General features: G+C 52.5%; 1 protein-coding gene across 1 annotated transcript in view; it reads left to right on the forward strand.

The window, feature by feature from the left end:
* Window positions 1-1,148: 1,148 nt before the first annotated feature.
* The window catches only part of PCDH7 (protocadherin 7), a 432,112-nt gene continuing 413,107 nt past the window's right edge, over window positions 1,149-20,153 (forward strand). The window contains exons 1-3 of the mRNA XM_038751946.1: window positions 1,149-3,185; window positions 3,567-4,477; window positions 4,586-4,856. Of these exons, the coding sequence (XP_038607874.1) occupies window positions 1,149-3,185; window positions 3,567-4,477; window positions 4,586-4,856 (3,219 nt within the window). The remainder of the gene's footprint in view (window positions 3,186-3,566; window positions 4,478-4,585; window positions 4,857-20,153) is intronic.

The raw sequence follows: 20,153 nt of genomic DNA on the forward strand, positions 1-20,153 counted from the left end.
GCAGGACGGACGGACGGACGCCCGCCTTTCCTCCGGCCACAACGGCTCTCCGCAGTTTCGGATGGGCGCTTCGGGACCGATGACCTTGCGCAGAGTTGAGGGAAAGGGAAAAGAAGGGAGCGACCAGTCGAAAACCTCTCCCGAGCAGGAACTGCCGAGCCTTTCAACCCGGCTACCGGAGATGGATTTGGCCGCTTTCCCCCGGGCCAAAGGGGCTTTGCGGAGGACCGGACTGTGAGACCGGGCTGGGTGGCCGGGGGTCGGCGGGGGAGGGGGCTCTTTCTCTGCCCCAACCACTAACCGACGCCGTGGGGATTGCTTTTTTCAAGGGGGTTAGGGGTGGTGCTGATTTTTGATTTGATTTTTGCTTTGCTCCTCGCCCAGAGGATTTGGAGCGGAGCGTTGGGTTTTTGGTTGGCTTTCTTTTTTTTTTTTTTGGTGGGACTGCAGAACATTAGAGCTCTAGTGAATGAAGCGATTCACATTTTTGCTGCCTGTGAACCAGGGGGGAGCCGGAGGACGCTTCCTGTAGTAAAGAACGCTTGGACGTGAGAGTGAATCGCCCTGAAGTGGAATAGAGGAGGAGAAGAGGAGGAGGAGGAGGAGGAGGAGGAGGGGGCGGCGGAGAGGGAGGGGACTTAAGGGGCGAGGAGGGGGGCCGTGCCACATCGCCCTGGGGGGGCCCCCCGCCGCGTCGCTAGCTGCCAAAGCGATTCCGATTGACTGAGAGGGCGAAGGACAGAGAGAGAGAGAGAGAGAGAGAGAGAGAGGCGTGCGGGGCAGGACAGCTCCCTTCCTGAGCGCTCGGGATGAATCTCTGAACCCAGAAAGAGGAAGGAAAAAGAAAATGAAATAGAGGAAGCGAGGCAAGGAGGAAGGGAAGAGAGCGGCCCAAGTTAGCCTCCTCCGAGGCGCAACCGTCCAGCGGGCGGCGCCGATCCGACGGGGCGGGGGCCGCGCCAAGACGGAGCGGTAACTCGGGGAGGAAGGAGCCGGGAAAAGAGGATCTCTAGCCGGCCGCCTCTTGTCTCTTCTGTCCGGCCCTCCCTCCTAGCCCGGTCGCCGAGGGGGTCTCCGGGAGGGAGGGGAGAGGAAGGGGGGACGCAGAGAGAGAGAGAGAGAGAAGGGACGGGGGGAAGGAGCCGAAAATGGGTGCGGGGGTCCGGGCGGGCGGGCGGCGGTGGCGTTGTCGACGGGTCCCGCGTCCGTGGTGGTGGCTGTGCTGCCTGTGGTTTCTGTGGCCGTGGCCGGCGGGGGCCAAGCAGCTGCTCCGCTACCGGCTGTCGGAGGAAGGGCCCCCCGACGTGCGCATCGGCAACGTGGCGTCGGACCTGGGCATCGTGACGGGGACCGGCGAGGTGACCTTCAGCCTGGAGTCCGGCGGCGAGTACCTGAAGATCGACAACGTGACGGGCGAGCTGAGCACGGGCGAGCGGCGCCTGGACCGCGAGAAGCTGCCCCAGTGCCAGAACATCTTCGACGAGAACGAGTGCTTCCTGGACTTCGAGGTGAGCGTCATCGGGCCGTCGCAGAGCTGGGTGGACCTGTTCGAGGGCCGGGTGGTGGTGCTGGACATCAACGACAACACGCCCACCTTCCCGTCGCCGGTGCTGACGCTGACGGTGGAGGAGAACCGGCCGGTGGGCACGCTCTACCTGCTGCCCACGGCCACGGACCGCGACTTCGGCCGCAACGGCATCGAGCGGTACGAGCTGCTGCAGGAGGGGGGCGGGGAGGGCCGTCGGGGGGGGTCCCCGTCGTCGTCGTCCCCGTGGTCGTCGCCCCCGTCGTCCTCCCCCGCGTCCCCGTCGGGCGAGGCCGAGGGCGGCCCGCCGTCGGGGGTCCCGCCGTCGGGGGCCGAGCCGGGCCCCGGCCCGTTCGAGCTGCAGGTGGCCGACACCCCCGACGGCGACAAGCAGCCGCAGCTGATCGTCAAGGGCCCGCTGGACCGCGAGCGGCGCGACAGCTACGAGCTGTCGCTGCGGGTGCGGGACGGCGGGTCCCCGGCGCGGGGCTCGCAGGCCCTGCTGCGGGTGCTCATCACCGACGTGAACGACAACAGCCCGCGCTTCGAGCGCGCCGTCTACGAGGCGGAGCTGGCGGAGAACAGCAGCCCCGGCACGCCCATCCTGCAGCTGCGGGCCTCCGACCTGGACGCGGGCGTCAACGGGCAGATCGAGTACGGGTTCGGCGCCGCCACCGAGGCCGTGCGGCGGCTGCTGCGCCTCGACGAGGCGTCCGGCTGGCTGAGCGTGCTGCACCGCCTGGACCGCGAGGAGGTCAGCCAGCTGCGCTTCGGGGTCACGGCCCGCGACCGCGGCCAGCCGGCCCGCGCCGACCGGGCCACCGTGGTGCTGGCCGTCCGCGACGAGAACGACAACGTGCCGGCCATCGACATCCGCAAGATCGGCCGCATCCCGCTGCGCGACGGCGTGGCCACCGTCGGGGAGGACGCGCTGGTCGACACGCCCGTGGCCCTGGTGCAGGTGTCGGACCGCGACCAGGGCGAGAACGGGGCCGTCACCTGCACCGTGGTGGGCGACGTGCCCTTCCAGCTGAAGCCGGCCGGCGGCGGCGAGCCCGAGGGCGAGCCCGGCCGGCGCAAGTACTTCCTGCACACCGCCGCCCCGCTGGACTTCGAGGCGGCCCGCGAGCACCGCGTGGTCATCGTGGCCGTGGACGCGGGCAGCCCCAGCCTGGCGGCCAACAACTCGCTGCTGGTGCGGGTGGCCGACGCCAACGACAACCCGCCCGTCTTCGCCCGCCCGCTGGCCGAGGTCACCGTCCCGGAGAACAACGCCCCGGGCGAGCGGGTGGCCACCGTGGCCGCCACCGACGCCGACAGCGGCCGCAACGCCGAGCTGGCCTACTCGCTGGAGCCGGCCGGGGGCCCCTTCGCCGTCGACCCGGACACCGGCGACATCGTGGCCCGCGTGGCGCTGGACCGCGAGCGCACGGCCCGCTACCAGCTCAGGGTCACGGCCCGCGACAAGGGCAGCCCGCCGCTGCGGGCCACGGCCACCGTGCTGGTGCGGGTGGCCGACCGCAACGACAACGCCCCGCGCTTCCTGCAGGACGTCTTCACCTTCTACGTCAAGGAGAACCTGCCCCCCGACAGCCCCGTGGGCATGGTCACCGTCGTGGACGCCGACCAGGGCCGCAACGCCGAGCTCAGCCTGGCCGTCGTCGACGACGACATGGAGGAGGAGGAGGAGGAGGAGGAGGAGGAGGAGGAGGAGGAGGAGGAGGAGGAGGAGGAGGGGGGGGCCGTCGGGGGGGAGAGGGGGGCCGCCGTCGACGAGGAGGGGGCCGTCGAGGGGGGAGCCGTCGACCGGGGAGGGGGAGCCGCCGTCCAGGGAGGGGGAGCCGTCCATCAGGGAGGGGGAGCCGCCGTCCAGGGAGGGGGAGCCGCCGTCCAGGGAGGGGGAGCCGCCGTCCAGGGAGGGAGAACCGCCGTCCAGGGAGGGGGAGCCGCCGTCCAGGGAGGGAGAACCGCCGTCCAGGGAGGGAGAACCGCCGTCCAGGGCGGGAGAACCGCCGTCCAGGGCGGGACAGCCGCCGTCCAGGGCGCCTCCTCCCTGTTCTCCATCGACAACCGGACGGGCACCATCTACTCGGCCCTGGCCTTCGACCGCGAGCGCCGGGCCGCCTACACGTTCGCCGTCCGCGCCGTGGACGGCGGCGAGCCGCCGCGCTCCGCCACGGCCACCGTGTCCCTCCTGGTGATGGACGAGAACGACAACGCGCCCGCCGTGTGGGCCCCGGCCAACGGGTCGGTGGCCCTGCTGCCGCCGGCCAGCGCCGCCCGCACCGTGGTGGCCACCGTGCGGGCCTCCGACGGCGACGCGGGCGCCAACGCGGAGCTGCGCTTCGGCCTGGTGGGCGGCAACCCCTTCGGCCTGTTCGCCGTGGACGCGGCCAGCGGCGCCGTGACCCTGGAGGCCCCGCTGGGGCCCCGCCACCGCGGCCTGCACCGGCTGGTGGTCCGCGTGGCCGACGGCGGCCGCCCGCCGCGCTCCACCACCGCCCTGGTCCACGTGTTCGTCAACGAGAGCCTGGCCAACGGCTCGGCCGTCGAGGCCCAGGTGGCCCGCAGCCTGCGCACGCCGCTGGCCCAGGACGTGGCCGGCGACCCGGCCCTGGAGCCCGGCCGCCAGCGGCTCAGCGTGGCCGTCGGGGCGGTGGCCGGCGCCGCCGCCGTGCTGCTGCTGCTGCTGGCCGCCGGGCTGGCCCGCTACTGCCGCCGCCGCCACCGGCGCGGCCGGGGGCCGGGGGCCGGGGGCCGGGGCCCCCGCGGCTACGAGCCCGGCAAGAAGGACCGCGACGACTTCTTCGGCCCCGCGCCGCCCCACGACAAGCCCAAGAAGCCCGCCAAGCGGGACAAGAAGCCCGGCAAGGCCCCGCGCCCGCTCTACAGCAGCATCGTCACCGTCGAGGCGCCCAAGCCGGCGGCCGGCCGCGCCTTCCTCCACCACCCGCGGGACCCCCACGGCGACCGCCCCCGCCGCCGCCACGAGGACGACGACGACGACGACGGGGGGGACGGGGGCGGCGGCGGCGGGGGCGGCCGCCCCGACCCGCGGAGGGCCGACGGCGGCCTGGTCGACGGCGCGACCGGCCGCTACCGCTCCGTCAACGGCGGCCCCGCCAGCCCGGACCTCGCCCGCCACTACAAGTCCAGCTCCCCGCTGCCCACCGTCCAGCTGCACCCGCACTCCCCCACCGCCGGCGCCAAGCACCAGGCCGTCCAGGACCTGCCCCCCGCCAACACCTTCGTCGGCGCCGGCGACGACGTCTCCATCGGCTCCGACCACTGCTCCGACTACGGCTGTCAGGCCAACAAGTACGGCAAGCAGGTGAGAGCGGGACCCCGCCACGGCCCGGCACGGGCGGGGAAGGGATGGGATCCGGGGGGGACGTGGTGGCTGGCTCTGTCTCTCTCCGCGGCCCTCCTCCTTGGCGCCGTCTGACCGTCTTTCTGTCTGTGGCCCTCCGGGGCCCTGTATGTCTGGCTGGGGCCCTGCATGTCCGTCTGCGGCCCTCTGTGGCTCTGGGTGGCTGTCTGTAGCTCTGGGTGGCCGTCCGCGCGAGGCCGTCCGTGGCTCTGGGTGGCTGTCTGTGTGTGGCTCTGTATGTCTTTCTGTGGCCCTCTGTGACTCTGTATGTCTGTGGCCCTCTGTGGTTCTGGGTGGCTGTCCGTGTGTGGCCGTCCGTGGCTCTGGGTGGCTGTCCGTGTGTGGCTCTGTATGTCTTTCTGTGGCCCTCTGTGGTTCTGGGTGGCTGTCCGTGTGTGGCCGTCCGTGGCTCTGGGTGGCTGTCTGTGTGTGGCTTTGGATGTCTTTCTGTGGCCCTCTGTGGCTCGGTATGTCTGTGGCCCTCTGTGGTTCTGGGTGGCTGTCCGTGTGTGGCCGTCCATGGCTCTGGGTGGCTGTCCGTGTGTGGCTCTGTATGTCTTTCTGTGGCCCTCTGTGACTCTGTATGTCTGTGGCCCTCTGTGGTTCTGGGTGGCTGTCCGTGTGTGGCCGTCCGTGGCTCTGGGTGGCTGTCTGCGTGTGGCTCTGTATGTCTTTCTGTGGCCCTCTGTGGTTCTGGGTGGCTGTCCGTGTGTGGCCGTCCGTGGCTCTGGGTGGCTGTCTGTGTGTGGCTCTGTATGTCTTTCTGTGGCTCTGTATGTCTTTCTGCGGCCCTCTGTGACTCTGTATGTCTGTGGCCCTCTGTGGTTCTGGGTGGCTGTCTGTGTGTGGCCGTCCGTGGCTCTCGGTGGCTGTCTGTCTGTGGCCCTCTGTGACTCTGGGTGGCTGTCGGTGCGTGGCTCTGTATGCCTTTCTGTGGCCCTCTGTGGCTCTGTATGTCTGTGGCCCTCTGTGGTTCTGGGTGGCTGTCCGTGTGTGGCCGTCCATGGCTCTGGGTGGCTGTGTGTGGCTGTGTGTGGCTCTGTATGTCTTTCTGCGGCCCTCTGTGACTCTGTATGTCTGTGGCCCTCTGTGGTTCTGGGTGGCTGTCTGTGTGTGGCCGTCCGTGGCTCTCGGTGGCTGTCTGTCTGTGGCCCTCTGTGACTCTGGGTGGCTGTCGGTGCGTGGATCTGTATGTCTTTCTGTGGCTCTGTATGTCTGTGGCCCTCTGTGGTTCTGGGTGGCTGTCTGTGTGTGGCCACCCGTGGCTCTCGGTGGCTGTCTGTTGGTGGCCCTCTGTAGCTCTGGGTGGCCGTCTATGTGTGGCTCTGTATGTCTGTTTGTAGCTCTGAGTAGCTGTCTGTGTATGGCCGTCCGTGGCTCTTGGTGGCTGTCTGTCTGTGGCCCTCTGTAGCTCTGGGTGGCTGTCTGGCTGTGTGTGGCCCACTGTGGCTCTCTGTGACTGGCTGTCTGTTGTCCTCTGTGGCTTTGTGTGGCTGTCTGTGTGTGGCCCTCGGTGGCACTGGGTGGCTGTCTGTGTGTGGCTCTGTATGTCTGTCTGTAGCTCCGGGTGGCTGTCTCTGGCTGTGTGTGGCCCACTGTGGCTCTCTGTGACTGGCTGTCTGTTGCCCTCTGTGGCTTGGTGTGGCTGTCTGTGTGTGGCCCTCGGTGGCACTGGGTGGCTGGCTGTATGTGGCTGTCTGTGTGTGGCCCTCGGTGGCACTGGGTGGCTGGCTGTATGTGGCTCTCTGTGGCTCTGTCTGTGTGTGGCTCAGGGTGGCTGTCTGTGTGTGGCTCTCTGTGGCTCTGTCTGTGGCTCTGGGTGACTGTGGGTGGGGGGATGGGGGAAGGGACGGGAAGGTTGTGTAAGTGTGTGGGGTGGGTGGGTTGGGGATGCGTGTGTGGGGGTATGTACCTGGGGGGGGGGGGGGGAGAGAAGGGGCGGTTGTGTGGGTGTGGGTGTGAGTGGGGATGTGGGCGTTTGCGCGCCTGGCTGGGTCTGCCCCCCTCCCCCACGCTGGTTGACAACCCCCACCCCCTCCTCTTTATCAGACGGGGATGCCACACAGGAACTTGAGCCTAATTAAAAACACCATTCGCCAAGACTAGGACCTAGAAGCAACGCGCATCATCCCGTGTTGAAAGTTACCAGCCAGATTCAGAAAGTCACTCGAGGGATGCCGAGGACCGCCAGGGTGTTGGCACTTGATAGGACAGATGGCAGTTTCCATTCATCTTGCTTTGTTTTAGACTCTTCCCTCCCCCCACCTCCCGCCCCCCGCACTAAGGGACGAAGGTAGATACGTCTGTACGTTTAGCTTTGCGAGACTGTCTTCTCTAGGCCACCACGTGGATGAGATGAGTGACGGTGGATAGAGACGCGAAAAGAAAATACCACTCCAGTCAAGGCAAATTGGGCACCCTTGAAGTTTTAACCACATTAGCCCATTAGTCCAGATTTGGCAGATAAACAGATGCTGATCCATGCGGAGGCAGTGCCAAGGGTGAAGCACCCCACATTCCTCCGGTTGGACAAAAATGCTTTCTTGGCTCTTTATTAGTATGCCAACGCGCGACAAGACTCCTCTTTTTTTTCCAACATTACACTTGTAAGATCTGCAACCGGCATTTGCATTCTGCATGTGCGGTATTAAAACTTTAAAAGTAGAGCCAAATGGCCTGAGCCAATCTAGTATTTCAGCTGAGCTACACACACACACACACGCACACACACAAAGTTTTCTGATTGATGCGCTGTTTGCAAGCAAATTTGATGCCTTCCTGAGAGGATCAATGCTTTATAACCTTGTGGACAGATTTGTTTTTTGGGGAACTGCAGAAATGTTGCGATGTGTATGTCCGGAGGTCATCATTCTGTTTAGCTCTGGAAGCGTTGCCTGTGTGATAGATAGTATCCAGAAAGTTTACAGCCTTTTAGCCACCAAAGTTTCTTAAGCACCCAGAAGGATTGGGGAAAAAAAAAAAAAAAAACTTGAGGGATGATGATGGTGGTATTTGTTGAGCGCTTTCTATGTGCCAAGCACTGCTTTAAGCGCGGACCATGACGGCGTTTACAGCGGCCCGGGCTAATAAAATACCAAATATCCCATGCTATCAGAACCCACCCCCACATAGAGATTTAAACTTGTTAAGTCATATACTTTTTTTTTCCTGTTAAAAGGTGATTTGCGTGTGAAGTGTGGAAGCCGAGACCGCCGTAGGCTAAAAACACAAGTTCTTAGGCCATTACGGACTTCGTTGGGGATACTTCACAACGAGGTTACTGATTCTGTCTCATTCGCTAAATTATTAAAACGATTTCACTAGGAAATCTTGGGGACAGATAAGCACTTGGCGATGTATCCTTGGCGATGAAAACAGAATCATCACAGGATCGGTCATATCCGGCCCTCAAAAGAAGTCTGGGGAGGGAAGGGGGAGGGACCATTTCCAATTAAAGGGTCAAAATAGGCGAAAAAGAGACTCGGGATTCACACTTACCCAGTTTGGACACTGAGATTTGATTTTCTAAAGTCCAAAGCGTAAAACGAGATGAGTTTCCACCCCCACCCATTCTGTTCAGTTTCTTGGCACGTTTTTTTAAAAAGTTTATAGTGCCCAGACTGCTCTGGTTCCCCTTTGTGTTCGGCCCCTTTCAAATACATCGTAATGTTAGAGTCCTGGAAGGGTTCGGCAGAGCCCTTCTAACAACCCCGATGTAAATTAAGTGCAGCAGGTATTTAGCTAGAAAGCAGTTAAAGGATCAAGAACAAACAGTCTGGAAAGGAGAATGCCGTACTGACTGCTAGCTGATATAGTCGACAGGTCACTGGACCTATAGTCCGTTTGCCTTCTCAAATGTGTCATTTTTATGCTTAGGGGTGGATGTATCAGTTGCCAAACTTGAGTACATTTCATGCCAACTCTTTAGTAACACTTCACCATCATCTGGTTTATCAAAGGGTTGGCGGGCCGGGTGGCTGAATAAACCTGCATGCTTCAACACGTTTGGCCTCTTGTTTACACAACAGCCAGGTGACGCCCTTTATAAATCTGTCAATCGTATTTATTGAGCGCTTACTGTGTGCAGAGCACTGTTGAACCAGGTGCCACTGTCCTAACTGGACGTAATCAATCATTACGGTATTTGTTAAGCGCTTACTAACGTGCCAAGCACCGTTCTAAGCGGTGGGGTAGATACAGGGTCATCAGGTTGTCCCACGTGGGGCTCACAGTCTTCATCCCCATTTTACAGATGGGGTAACCGAGGCACAGAAAAGTGAAGTGACTGGCCCAAAGTCACCCAGCTGACAAATGGCGGGGTCGGGATTAGAACCCACGACCAGCCCGTGCTCTTGTCACTCAGCCACGCTGCTTCTCACCAAAGACGCTCATACACCAATCCTCCCTGTCCCGCCCACCCATATTAAAAAAACAAAAAGCGATTAGAACCCAGATTAGAACCCAAATACATCTAAAGCTAAATGAATGTATCCCCGCAGGTTGCCAAACGTGATCAGTGGAATCTTGCGTGCCTTTAAATAGTAGGGAACTAGAACATTTTTTAAAGATAAATAGATCACTAAGACAGTACCTACCGTAAAGCGCCCACGAATGAAGATATTAATTACCTTGAATAGATCTAGCATTATTTATTAATCTATCTTCTTGCCCAAACTGTTCTTGGGGAGAAGATGGGGTGGGGGTGGGGGCTAGTCAGAGGATTGCATTTGGTGGGGGCATCTGTTGTAATCTGCAAACCCTTTTTTTTTTTGTTCCCGAACCTGCATCTGTACTGTACTTAGATGATTTTCTATTTTTGGATACTTTGATTCGATTTTTTTCAGAACTCCTGAGATGTATTTTCTTCTATTAAACCTGCAAAAATAAAAACAGAATATAAATTATTTTCTTTTTTTTCGGGTGTTCATTTTAGAGTCTAAGCTATGTACTTTGTCATTTTAAAAGTGGGATCAAAGAGATTTCTAGACTTATGATTGACATCTGACCTTCCCTTTCTCTTGGGGCTTTGATGAACTGAATTGAAGGCCTTCCCTTAATTAAATTTGAGTTGCCCTCAAATATCATCTATGATGGTTCGGTTAATAGTTTCAGTGAAGAATGTCTGTTCACTCCAACACTGTTTGTATTGGAGTGCTGGATCGTTTGCCATCTCAGCTGCTAGTTTGTGCTGTATTCCTCTTTCTACTCTTCCCCTACTCCCCCCCCCCCACCAAAATACACACACACAAACACACACACACACACACACACACACACGTATCATGCATAGAGAAAATCAGTCCACATGGGCAATCCTTTTCAGGAGCATATTAGGGCTCATCACTCTGATAGGCTAAGAGAAGGAGTTGCATGCAATATTTCTTCAAAGGAGTTGCTTGAATAGCAGGTTTGACTTAGTTCAGATCTTCACAGCTGCATATTTCTAGTAAACAAACGAGTAATGAATCCAAACAAAACTTGCTTTAACCTAAGATACCCAGATCATCAAGGTGACTGTCGGCTGAATTAGGCAGATTCCCCTCCACCCCCGCCCCAGACTTCCTAAAAGTGGAATGTGTAGACCTGGATTTTAAGGGTTTCGTGGTTTCAGTGTGGGCCCCGATTTTCATCATCAGGCAGATCTTTCTGTATCTGCTTCCCCACTACAGAATAGGTCACAATCCAGATGATTGGTAGGAAATTCTCTAAGGGCAGCTGTACAGCCTTCTGCAAGTTTACCTTTCCATTCCACCTAAGATTCCAACTTAGGCGGCCTCTGTGGTGTAGCAGTTTAGGAAATAGTCTGTGTCGAGATAACCTGCCAAGTTATCTTCTGTAAGAAAACATCTTATGACGGTCCAAATTGCGCAGTCATTAATTTGAAAAATTAATTGGTAATTGATTCTGAAATGACGACTCAGAAGGGAAACCGCACCCCCACCACCCTCCATTTTGCCATTAATAACTGTTTTGCCTTGAGCATAGGAGTCCGTAAAACAGGCTCTTTAAGTGATCAAATTATACACAGAACACTCAGTCCTGAATAATCAGCACCAAATATGGTCAGAACACAGACCGATTTCTTGGACTGTGGAAGCAGTTTGAATGCTGTAAATCTGAGCTCCAAGTACTTTCAGTTGCATGCCAATTGAGGGAGAGAAAAGTGTGTGTTTGTGTGTGTGTCTGTGTGTCTGCGTGTATGGTCACTTCACATATCTGAGAAATTTCACAGAGCCTACCATAAATTATCTTTTTCCACATTGCATGCGGATTTAACAGAGATACGTATAACATAGATCCATCTAAACTGATGTACTCTTGCTTGTAAACCAGCGTATCTCTATTGATATTTTCATTTTCAAAGAGACGTTTTTAAAAGTAGGATCGTAGTCACCGATGCGAGTTTGGCTCCAAAGCCCCATGCGTGACCCACCGTGTTTGTACTTAAGGGTAGAACCTTGCTGCATACAGGGCCTGTCTCTGTTTTCAAGCGGGACACTTGGCCTCCTTATCTTTGTTCGGGGAGGCAAACCTGCTCCAGATTGCTGTCACCGGTTTTCTCTTGGTCACTGCACCCCAAGAAAATGGTTGGCCAGGGAAGATCCTCTAGTGAGCCAGTTTGGAGTTTGGTGAGGTGAGCAATGTTCCGGGTAGGTTTTACAGACCCTCCTCCATTTGGGCTCAGCAGTGTCTGTTGCTGCCAAAGACAGACAGAGATGCCCTTGACCTATAGTCATAAACCCTATCCTTAACCCCAAATGGCCGTCTCACGGTATTTCCCGCTGATGACAGGGCCACAGGTGAGAGAGTGTGGATGGGTCTGTGTAAACCATCACCGCCACTTCAAAAAGAAACAGCTGAAGTACTTAATCCTACTTGACCAGAGGATTCCACCACCATTTTACCCTTAAACTAAAGTCCAATCCAAGCAGATGGTGCAAGTTATTGGCTCTCTTGCTGATGAGGCTGACCTCCGGCCCATCTGAGATGTGCTGCTCATTTAGCTGTGGAGCTCGGTAGGGATAGAGCACTTGGTAACTGAACACATTTATAAGAAGTGTAAAGCAGCTCCATGGTTTTTTATGACATAGATCAGAAAAGCTCTCCTATCACCAATCATGGTGATGAGAATTTCTTGCTTTGTCCTAAATAATGTTAAACAGTTCTTAAAGAAAATAACTTGGAACGGGAACTATGTCACACAAGACAAGTCCCGATTGGATTATGTATTCAAAGTTGGTGCATTTAGGAATTAATTGTCTTCTGGATTTGTGCATTTGTGTTACTGTGGGAGTATGCCACCTAGAACACCTTGGCATTCACAGTAGATCCCATTAATGGTGGATTAGAGGTTAATCCAAAAAATGAGTTAGATTCACCAGTGATGACTCAATCAGACAAAGGACAAGAACTAGCAAAAATCTCAGCCCTTCCTACTGCTGTACAGGAATTATTCTTGGAAATAAATAGTAATAATAATACTAGTAACAACAACAATATTGATAACTGTGCTATTTGTTAAGCACTTACTATTTGCCAAACAGTGTACTAAGTGCTAGGGTACATGCAATATAAGCAAGTCGGACAGAGTGCCTTAGGACAGTGCTCTGCACACAGTAAGTGCTCAATAAATACCATTGAATGAATAGGACTCACCGTCTAAGGGAGAAGGAGAACAGGAATTTCCATTTTACTGATGAGGATACGGACACAGAGAAGTTAAGTGACTCGCCCAAGGTGTTACAGCAAGCAGGTGGCAGAACTGATTTTAGAATAGGAAGAAGAGGAGGAGGATGAGAAGTAATCACAGTATTCATTGAGCACATTTGTGTAGGGTGCTGTACTAAAAATTGGAAAAGAATCAATGGTTAGGAATTAGAAACAGTCACTGGCCCCAAAGGGGTTCACTTGTCTAAGAATATTAGGCGGGGAGAGGGACTAGAGACAAACATAGGAGGAGAGATGAAATAAAACACGAACAATATAAAAGGCAAAGGACATACACACACACACACACACACACACACACACACAGAGAGAGAGAGAATATTGAGGCTAGAGGAGAAGATTTGCAGACTTTCAGAGTCCAAATTCACAACTGTGGCCACAGTGACTGTTCCAGCACTAGTCACCATAGACTTTCCAAAGACTTTCTAGACTGTAAGCCCATTGTGGGCAGGGATTGTCTCTCTTGCTGAATTGTACTTTCTGAGCGCTTAGTACAGTGATCTGCCCACAGTAAGTGCTCAATAAATACTATTGAATGAATGAGTGAATTTGGGGAAGCCTCTTTCTATGGCTGCTAATGTTCTTCCTGCCAGGGTGGTGCCAGGCTGATTAGGATGGGCGCTCCAGGGTGACACAAAGAGTGGCTGACATGGAGTTCCAGGGACTGTTCCATGCGAGTGGAGGGTGAGAATGTCATCTCGAGCCCCCTGAAGCCAAGGTCTCTGTCTAATTCCCACCTGCGTACACTTTCCCAGATGCTGGTGCAGTGGTCTGCACACAACGAGCACTGAATAAATACTATTACTACTACCACTAGGTTCTGTCCTTAAGAAATTGCTCGAACCTAATGCTTTCTCCTTGTTGTTCTACTCAAATCACAATATGTAGGACTTTGGAGAAGGGAAAGTGATAGCTTCAAAGATACGGCCGTTTGTTAAAAGGACGCCGTTTGGGGATTCTCTGTTAAAATCCCAACGTCCCTGTGGTCTCATGGGTGGAAAGGCAGTCTAGAAAATCTAGGCAGCAGGCAAATTATCATCTGGATAATAATAATAATGATGGTACTTGTTAAGTGGTTACTATGTGCAAAGCACTGTTCTAAGCGCAGGGGAGGTTACAAAGTGATCAGATTGTTCCATGGGGGGCTCACAGTTTTAATCATCATTTTACAGATGAGGGAACTGAGGTACAGAGAAGTTAAGTGACTCACCCAAAGTCACACAGCTGACAAGTGGTGGATGATTTACATCACACCAAGCAACACCCTGGCAAACAAACAAACAAAAATTATTGTGTCCATGTTGGCATTCAGAAAGTGGGATGTGAGCCTTGGGATAGTGACAATCCGCATGCTTTTCCATTTGGGATTTTGGTTGCAATGTGCTTGCTGTATTTCTGCTCATTCAACATTCCAGCTCCTGGACCTCAGTGGATTCTGTCCTCCGGGAGAAGAGTCAAACTTCTCTCCAGCTAAGAGTTTGGACAGTCCACATCACTGACATTTTATTTTCCATTCACTTGATGATCTAACCTTGACTATTTCACCACTTGGCAATTAAAGAATAGAGCCAATCAAAACCTGAATTTAGGTAATGGGGAACCTGGGATCGTCGGATACATCAGTTGTAACAATGACGATAATTGGAACTCCAAATTCTATACCTAAAACGTCAAGTTTTACTACTTTCTTTGGTTCAGTTTGACATTTTATAGCTCTTTAGGGTGCATTTGAAGTAAATGGATATCTTGTGTATTTAAGAAAACAGCTGATTATTTAGCTGGGTGTTTTATATTTCTGTTTTCAGTACTTGTTCAAAACAATAAAATGAATTCCCATTCATCACCGAGTTCCATATAATGTGTTGCCGAGTAACTTAAATGGCAAGTTCTTTTTATCTCTTTTTAATGTCTCCTATCATAACAGAAAAGATCATCTTTTCTGGATGCTTTAGTCTCTTTCCCCAAGCAGGAACCTCCTTTGTACTAGCATGCGGAATGCTTTATTTATCATTAGCGTTGTACTCAAAGCTGCTTTCCCAAAAAGAATTAAGCTGAAGCCATTAAAACTAATCTTAATTATCACTTCCGGTGAATTAATGTTCTAAAAGCAAAATAAAGCCTTATTTTCCTGAGTTTAGTGATGTTTATAGGGAACTCAGAGGCTATAAACAAACAACAAAAACTAGTAAAGCTTCCAAGTAGCATCTGTTTGACAAGTTAACTTTTTTTTTAAATCTGAGGACGTCGATTATTTACAACACATGATTTGCAAATAGAAAAGAAAAAGCTTAACTGCATAACTTTAGCATGACGGTCCACATGGGGCTCACCAGGAGGTAAGGTAAAGAAGTAAGCGCCATTTTCATTTCCTAAATCCATCTCTGTTGTTCTTCCCTCCGATTCGCACCTAGATTCGTCCATTATATTCATCCATCACGGTGTCTGGCAGACTGCCGTCTCCAATATTGGCACCTCATTATGAAGCTTTCTGGACACATCCACCTGGGTCAAGCGTGGTTTTTGAAGATCATTTTTCTCGGGAAAAAAATTCCACTTGGGTCCTCACTCTGCCAACCTAGTGCTGACTAGGGATTGCATCACACAAGCCAATCCTAGTGCTTTGACAGATGGGTTCCACAAGGCCCCCTCTTACAAAGCCACTTCAGGATGCTGACATCAGTACATCCTCCTGATGGACAGCATGGAGGCCCCCGGTACCATCTGCCAATCTGACTGACATCCCAGGGATCTAAATACTCTTTTTTAAGTGCCTACCTCAGCTCTGAGGTATAGACAGGATAATCACACTGGACACAGTCCCTGCCTCCCATGGGGCTCACAGCCTAAGGGGGAGGGAGAAGAATGGATCTCTCATCACTGTTTGCAGATGAGTAAATGGAGTCACAGAGAACAAACAATCAGTGGTGCTTCCTGAGCACTTACTGGGTGCCGAGTTCTGTGCTGAGGCCTTGGGAAAGTACAATACAATAGAGTTGGTGGACAGGAGCCACCCCACAAGGAGACTAAAGCGGGAGACAGACATTAAAAAATATTGGAGAGGGAAAACTGGAGAGGATAAAGAGATGTACATAAGTAAGTGTTGAGAGGCTGCCGGAGTGAGTAACACTCCAGCAGCGAGAAACAGGATGGCTCAGTGGAAAGAGCACGGGCTTGGGAGTCAGAGGTCATGGATTCAAATCCCAGCTCCGCTACTTATCAGCTGTGTGACTTTGGGCAAGTCACTTAACTTCTCTGTGCCTCAGTTACCTCATCTGTAAAATGGGGATTAAGACTCTGAGCCCCACGTGGGGTAACCTGATAACCTTGTATCCTTCCAGCGCTTAGAACAGTGCCTTGCTCACAGTAAGCACTTAGCAAATGCCATCATTACTTTCAGCGCTTAGAACAGCCTTTGGCACATAGTAAGCACTTAACAAATGCCATCATTGTTATTAATAACAAGTGTTTAAGGGGTACCGATCCAAGTGCATAGGTGATGCAGAAGGGAGAGCAAGTGGGGGAAATGAGGGCTGAATCAGGAAAGGCCTCTTGGAGGAGATGTGATCTGAATAAGATTAGAAAGTGGCTAGACCGGTGGTCTGTCAGATTCAAGGAGGGAGAGAGTTCCAGACCAGAGGAAGGGCCTGGGCAAACGATCGGTCTCGAGGGATGAAGTGAAGCTAGGTGAATCTCTCGAGGTCATACAACAGCCAAGTGGTAGAGCCAAATCTATAACCAGGACTCCTGGCTCCAATGCTTGTGCTCTTTCCATTAGACTGCACTGCTCCCTTAAGGGCCAAAGTCCTGTCAGAGGGGGCTGATGTAGGGACAGGGGGTGGTACTGCAGACCAGTAACACCTCTTGGCAACAGCTTTCAGTCAGGCAGAGACGCGGTCTATCCAGGCGGTACGGACCGCACCACAGTACTTGGACCAAACGTCTGTCGGCACAGACCCAACCTCTCATTTTCCAACCCTGCGGTGCTGAATCATAACCAAAGGGGCAAATCTCCCTTTTGTTAGCTGAATGAAGTGTCAGGACCTGTTAGCACAATGAAGACCCAGATGGACTCCGCAACCTTCTTTTCGATCTGGCAACCTGTGACTCAGGATGGACCTCCCTCTGCTGAAGCTGGCTGTAATTTGAGATGGGAGGAAGAAACCTGCCAATCATGACTTGCTTTACTTGTGGTGTTTGTTGTTAGTAATAATAATGATGATGGTAGTAATAATGATGGTATTTGTTAAATGCTGGCTATGTGTCAAGCACCGTTCTAAACACTGGGGTAGATACAAGCTAATCAGGTTGGACACAGTCCCTGTCCCACAGAAGGCTCACAGTCTTAATCCCCATTTTACAGCTGAGGTAGCTGAGGCCCAGAGAAGTGAAGTGACTTGCCCAAGGTAACACAGCAGACAAGTGGCAGAGCCGGGATTAAACTCAGATCCTTCTGATTCCCAGGCTCTATCCACTAGGCCATACTTGGAGAAGCAGCAGGCCTATTGGGAAAAATGCACAGGCGTGGAAGTCAGGAGACCTGTTTCTAATTCTGGCTCTGCCACCTGACTGCTCTATGATCTTGGGCAAGTTGCTTAACCTCTCTACACCTGAGTTTCTTCATCTGCCAAATGGGGGTTAAATGCCTGTTCACCCTCTAGACTGTGAACCCCACGTGGGATGGAGACTATCCAATTGTACTGTATCCACTCCAGTGCTTGGAACATAGTAAGCACTTGAGACATATCATTCTTTCTGTTTGGTTTGGTTTTTAAGCATTTGTGTTGTTATTTTTAACTTGAGCCTAGAAATAAAATGACATTATTATACTGGCGTACTAGGAAGTGATAGCCTTCAGCCTGGGAATAGCCTCCTATCATCTAGGCTGAACTTGGAAAGTGGTCTAGGGCCACACCAGCAGAGATCCATATTTGAAATCATGTTCAGGTGTTTCAAAAGCTGACAAAATAATGCCACGGAAATGTAGAATTGGAAATGTGTCTTCATGTTTTTGAGTTAAAGCTACCCCCATCACCTTAGCAAATGCATTTTTCTGACTCTCAACTGATCAGTAAGCTTATTCAATACTCTTCAGGATTCTGCGGACAGGTATCTGGAAAATTTTTGGCTCCTTTACTAGGACCCATGTGAGAAAGTCTAAGAAGGTGATTTGTTTGGTAAAGTTGATGCTCATCATTCATTGACCTTCAATCACGGGCCTTGATCTTTTGTGACTCACAGAATATAATAGCACAGACTCTTGATTTTCCCACAGGGTGAAAGGACAGAAACATTTAGTTTTTACACCATGTATTTGCAGTGGTAGCCTTCTGGTACAGCTCAAATCCCTGGCCAAACTACTTTCTCCCACACAGCATCCCACCAAAAAAAGTCTGTGTCTCCTGTACATAGGTGCTGCTGGAAAACCATTCCCTTGCACAACTCATGTCAAAATTACCTTAGTTCTGGCCCAGATCCAATCCGCCTAACACATTATTGGACAATCACATGAAATTGTACTCTCTCAAGTGCTTAGTACAGTGCTCTGCACACAGTAATGTCTGTCTCCCCCTCTAGACTATAAGCTCCTTGTGGGCAGGGAATGTGTCTGCTTAATGTTACATTGTACTCTCCCAAGCACTTAATCAATATGGTTGAATGAATGAATGCATGCACGCACGAAGTAATAAGCATGAATTAATGAATAAATACGATTGACTGACAAAACTGTGGGATCCTAATTCCCCCCTTTCTTCGTTGGGCTTTAATATACCAATCAATCGATTGTATTTATTCATCACCAATCGTATTTATTGAGCACTTACTATGTGCAGAGCACTGTACAGAGCACTGTACCAAGTCCTTGGGAGAGTACAATACAACAGAATTGGTAGACACATTCTCTACCCACAGGGAACTCACATTCTAGCTGGGGACACAGTCATTGAATTTCAGCTTCCTCTGTTTCCCAAAATCTATGGCTGTTGTAGATGACTGTATTTTCACTCTGTAATGTAAGGTAGGGAAGGAAGCAGTAACATTTAGATGTTTTTGTTTTCTCTCAACATTTAACTTTTTCTCCCTGCTTCAGGCTTAACCTTTAAAAAACTGTTTATTGGACATTCTTATTGTAATTACAATTACCATTCAGTAAGTAAATATTTGAAGCTCAAGACAAGCAGGGGTGAGTGCCAACATTTGCTCATTTAAAGCCATCACCTGTGAAAGGTTTTCATTTCACTAGATAATAGTAGTGAACCTTTTTTTTAAAAAAAATAGTCAGCTCCTGTTTTGGCAAGAGTAATTGAAATTCTGAATGTATTTCCATGGGGAAAAAAGTCTTGAGTCAAGCACTTTAGTAAACTATTTTGTTTACAAACACTTCTGATAGGTAGTGTCTTCCTACTCTGTTAAACTCCCCCAATTACTTAGTACAGTGCTCTGCACAGAATAAGCACTCAAATATCACCGATTGAAACAAATCTAAACAAATACTCTTCATCAGCTTGATTCCCAGATCTACAAAGAGTCTTACAACTGCTTGGTTTGTGCAAGATTTGAGGACAGCATAAGTTTGTGAATTCATTAGTTCTCCAATTGATATTCTCTCATCACAGAGGTGGGCCTGATAGAAAGGGTGATATATTTAATAAAATATTGATTTTATTATTTTTTAAGATATGTGACATGTCTCCCATCCCATTCTCGTGGGAAAACTGAGGGAATGTGGTCTAGAACAGCCCTCAGAGGTACTTTAAAGAAAAGATTTCACAATGAAGCAGTCGATTATGGCAGTATCAGCAGCTGTAGCTCCTGATGAAGTGGGATTGGCTGGGGTGGCACCTGACAAAAAGCAGCTGGAACAGGTGAGGAGAGAAACGGCTCTCTCTGCGGGAGGCGTTGCTGCTAAATCCCAGAAGTGCACGTGGGAAGCTCTGAAAGAAGCATCCTCGTGATTCTGAAGGCACAATCCGGGAGTCGATGACGGTGGTAGGAGGACAGGAGAAGCAGGTTTTCTTTTCACCTGTTCTAGCTGCTGCTGCTGCTCTTCTTCCTTGGCCCTGCTTTCGTAAGTGGCAATTGTTTTGGGGGGGGGGGGGGGGGTTTCTGAATGTCTGCTAGTGATGTGTAAGAGTGGGAAGAGAGAGAAAGTGGATGGCACTTTGGAGGTGATGGACTAAAGTTTCTGAGTACGGTTGAAAATCTTTTTTTAGATGGCTGAACTGGGAATTGACTGAATATGGGTGGAGGGTCTTTTCTAGGGGTCAGTAAGGTATATGTCCACAAACTCAGTAGTCTGTACTGGATCTGGGGGTTCCTAATGTCTCCACTTAAGGGAAGGGAAAGCCTAATTTACATTTGCTAGCTCTACTAAGGCTGAACCCCAAAGGTGGTCAGACAGTTCTCCTGCACCTAGAAAGAGTGTTTCCTTCCCCCGCCCCAACCCTGTCCAAAGGTAAGGATAATATGGCAGAGATCACCCCACAGACCCTAAGGTAACACATTAGATTGTTTCATCACGCCAACCTCTAT

The sequence above is a fragment of the Tachyglossus aculeatus genome, chromosome 10 (genome assembly GCF_015852505.1).
Source record: "Tachyglossus aculeatus isolate mTacAcu1 chromosome 10, mTacAcu1.pri, whole genome shotgun sequence".
Lineage (NCBI taxonomy): Eukaryota > Metazoa > Chordata > Mammalia > Monotremata > Tachyglossidae > Tachyglossus > Tachyglossus aculeatus.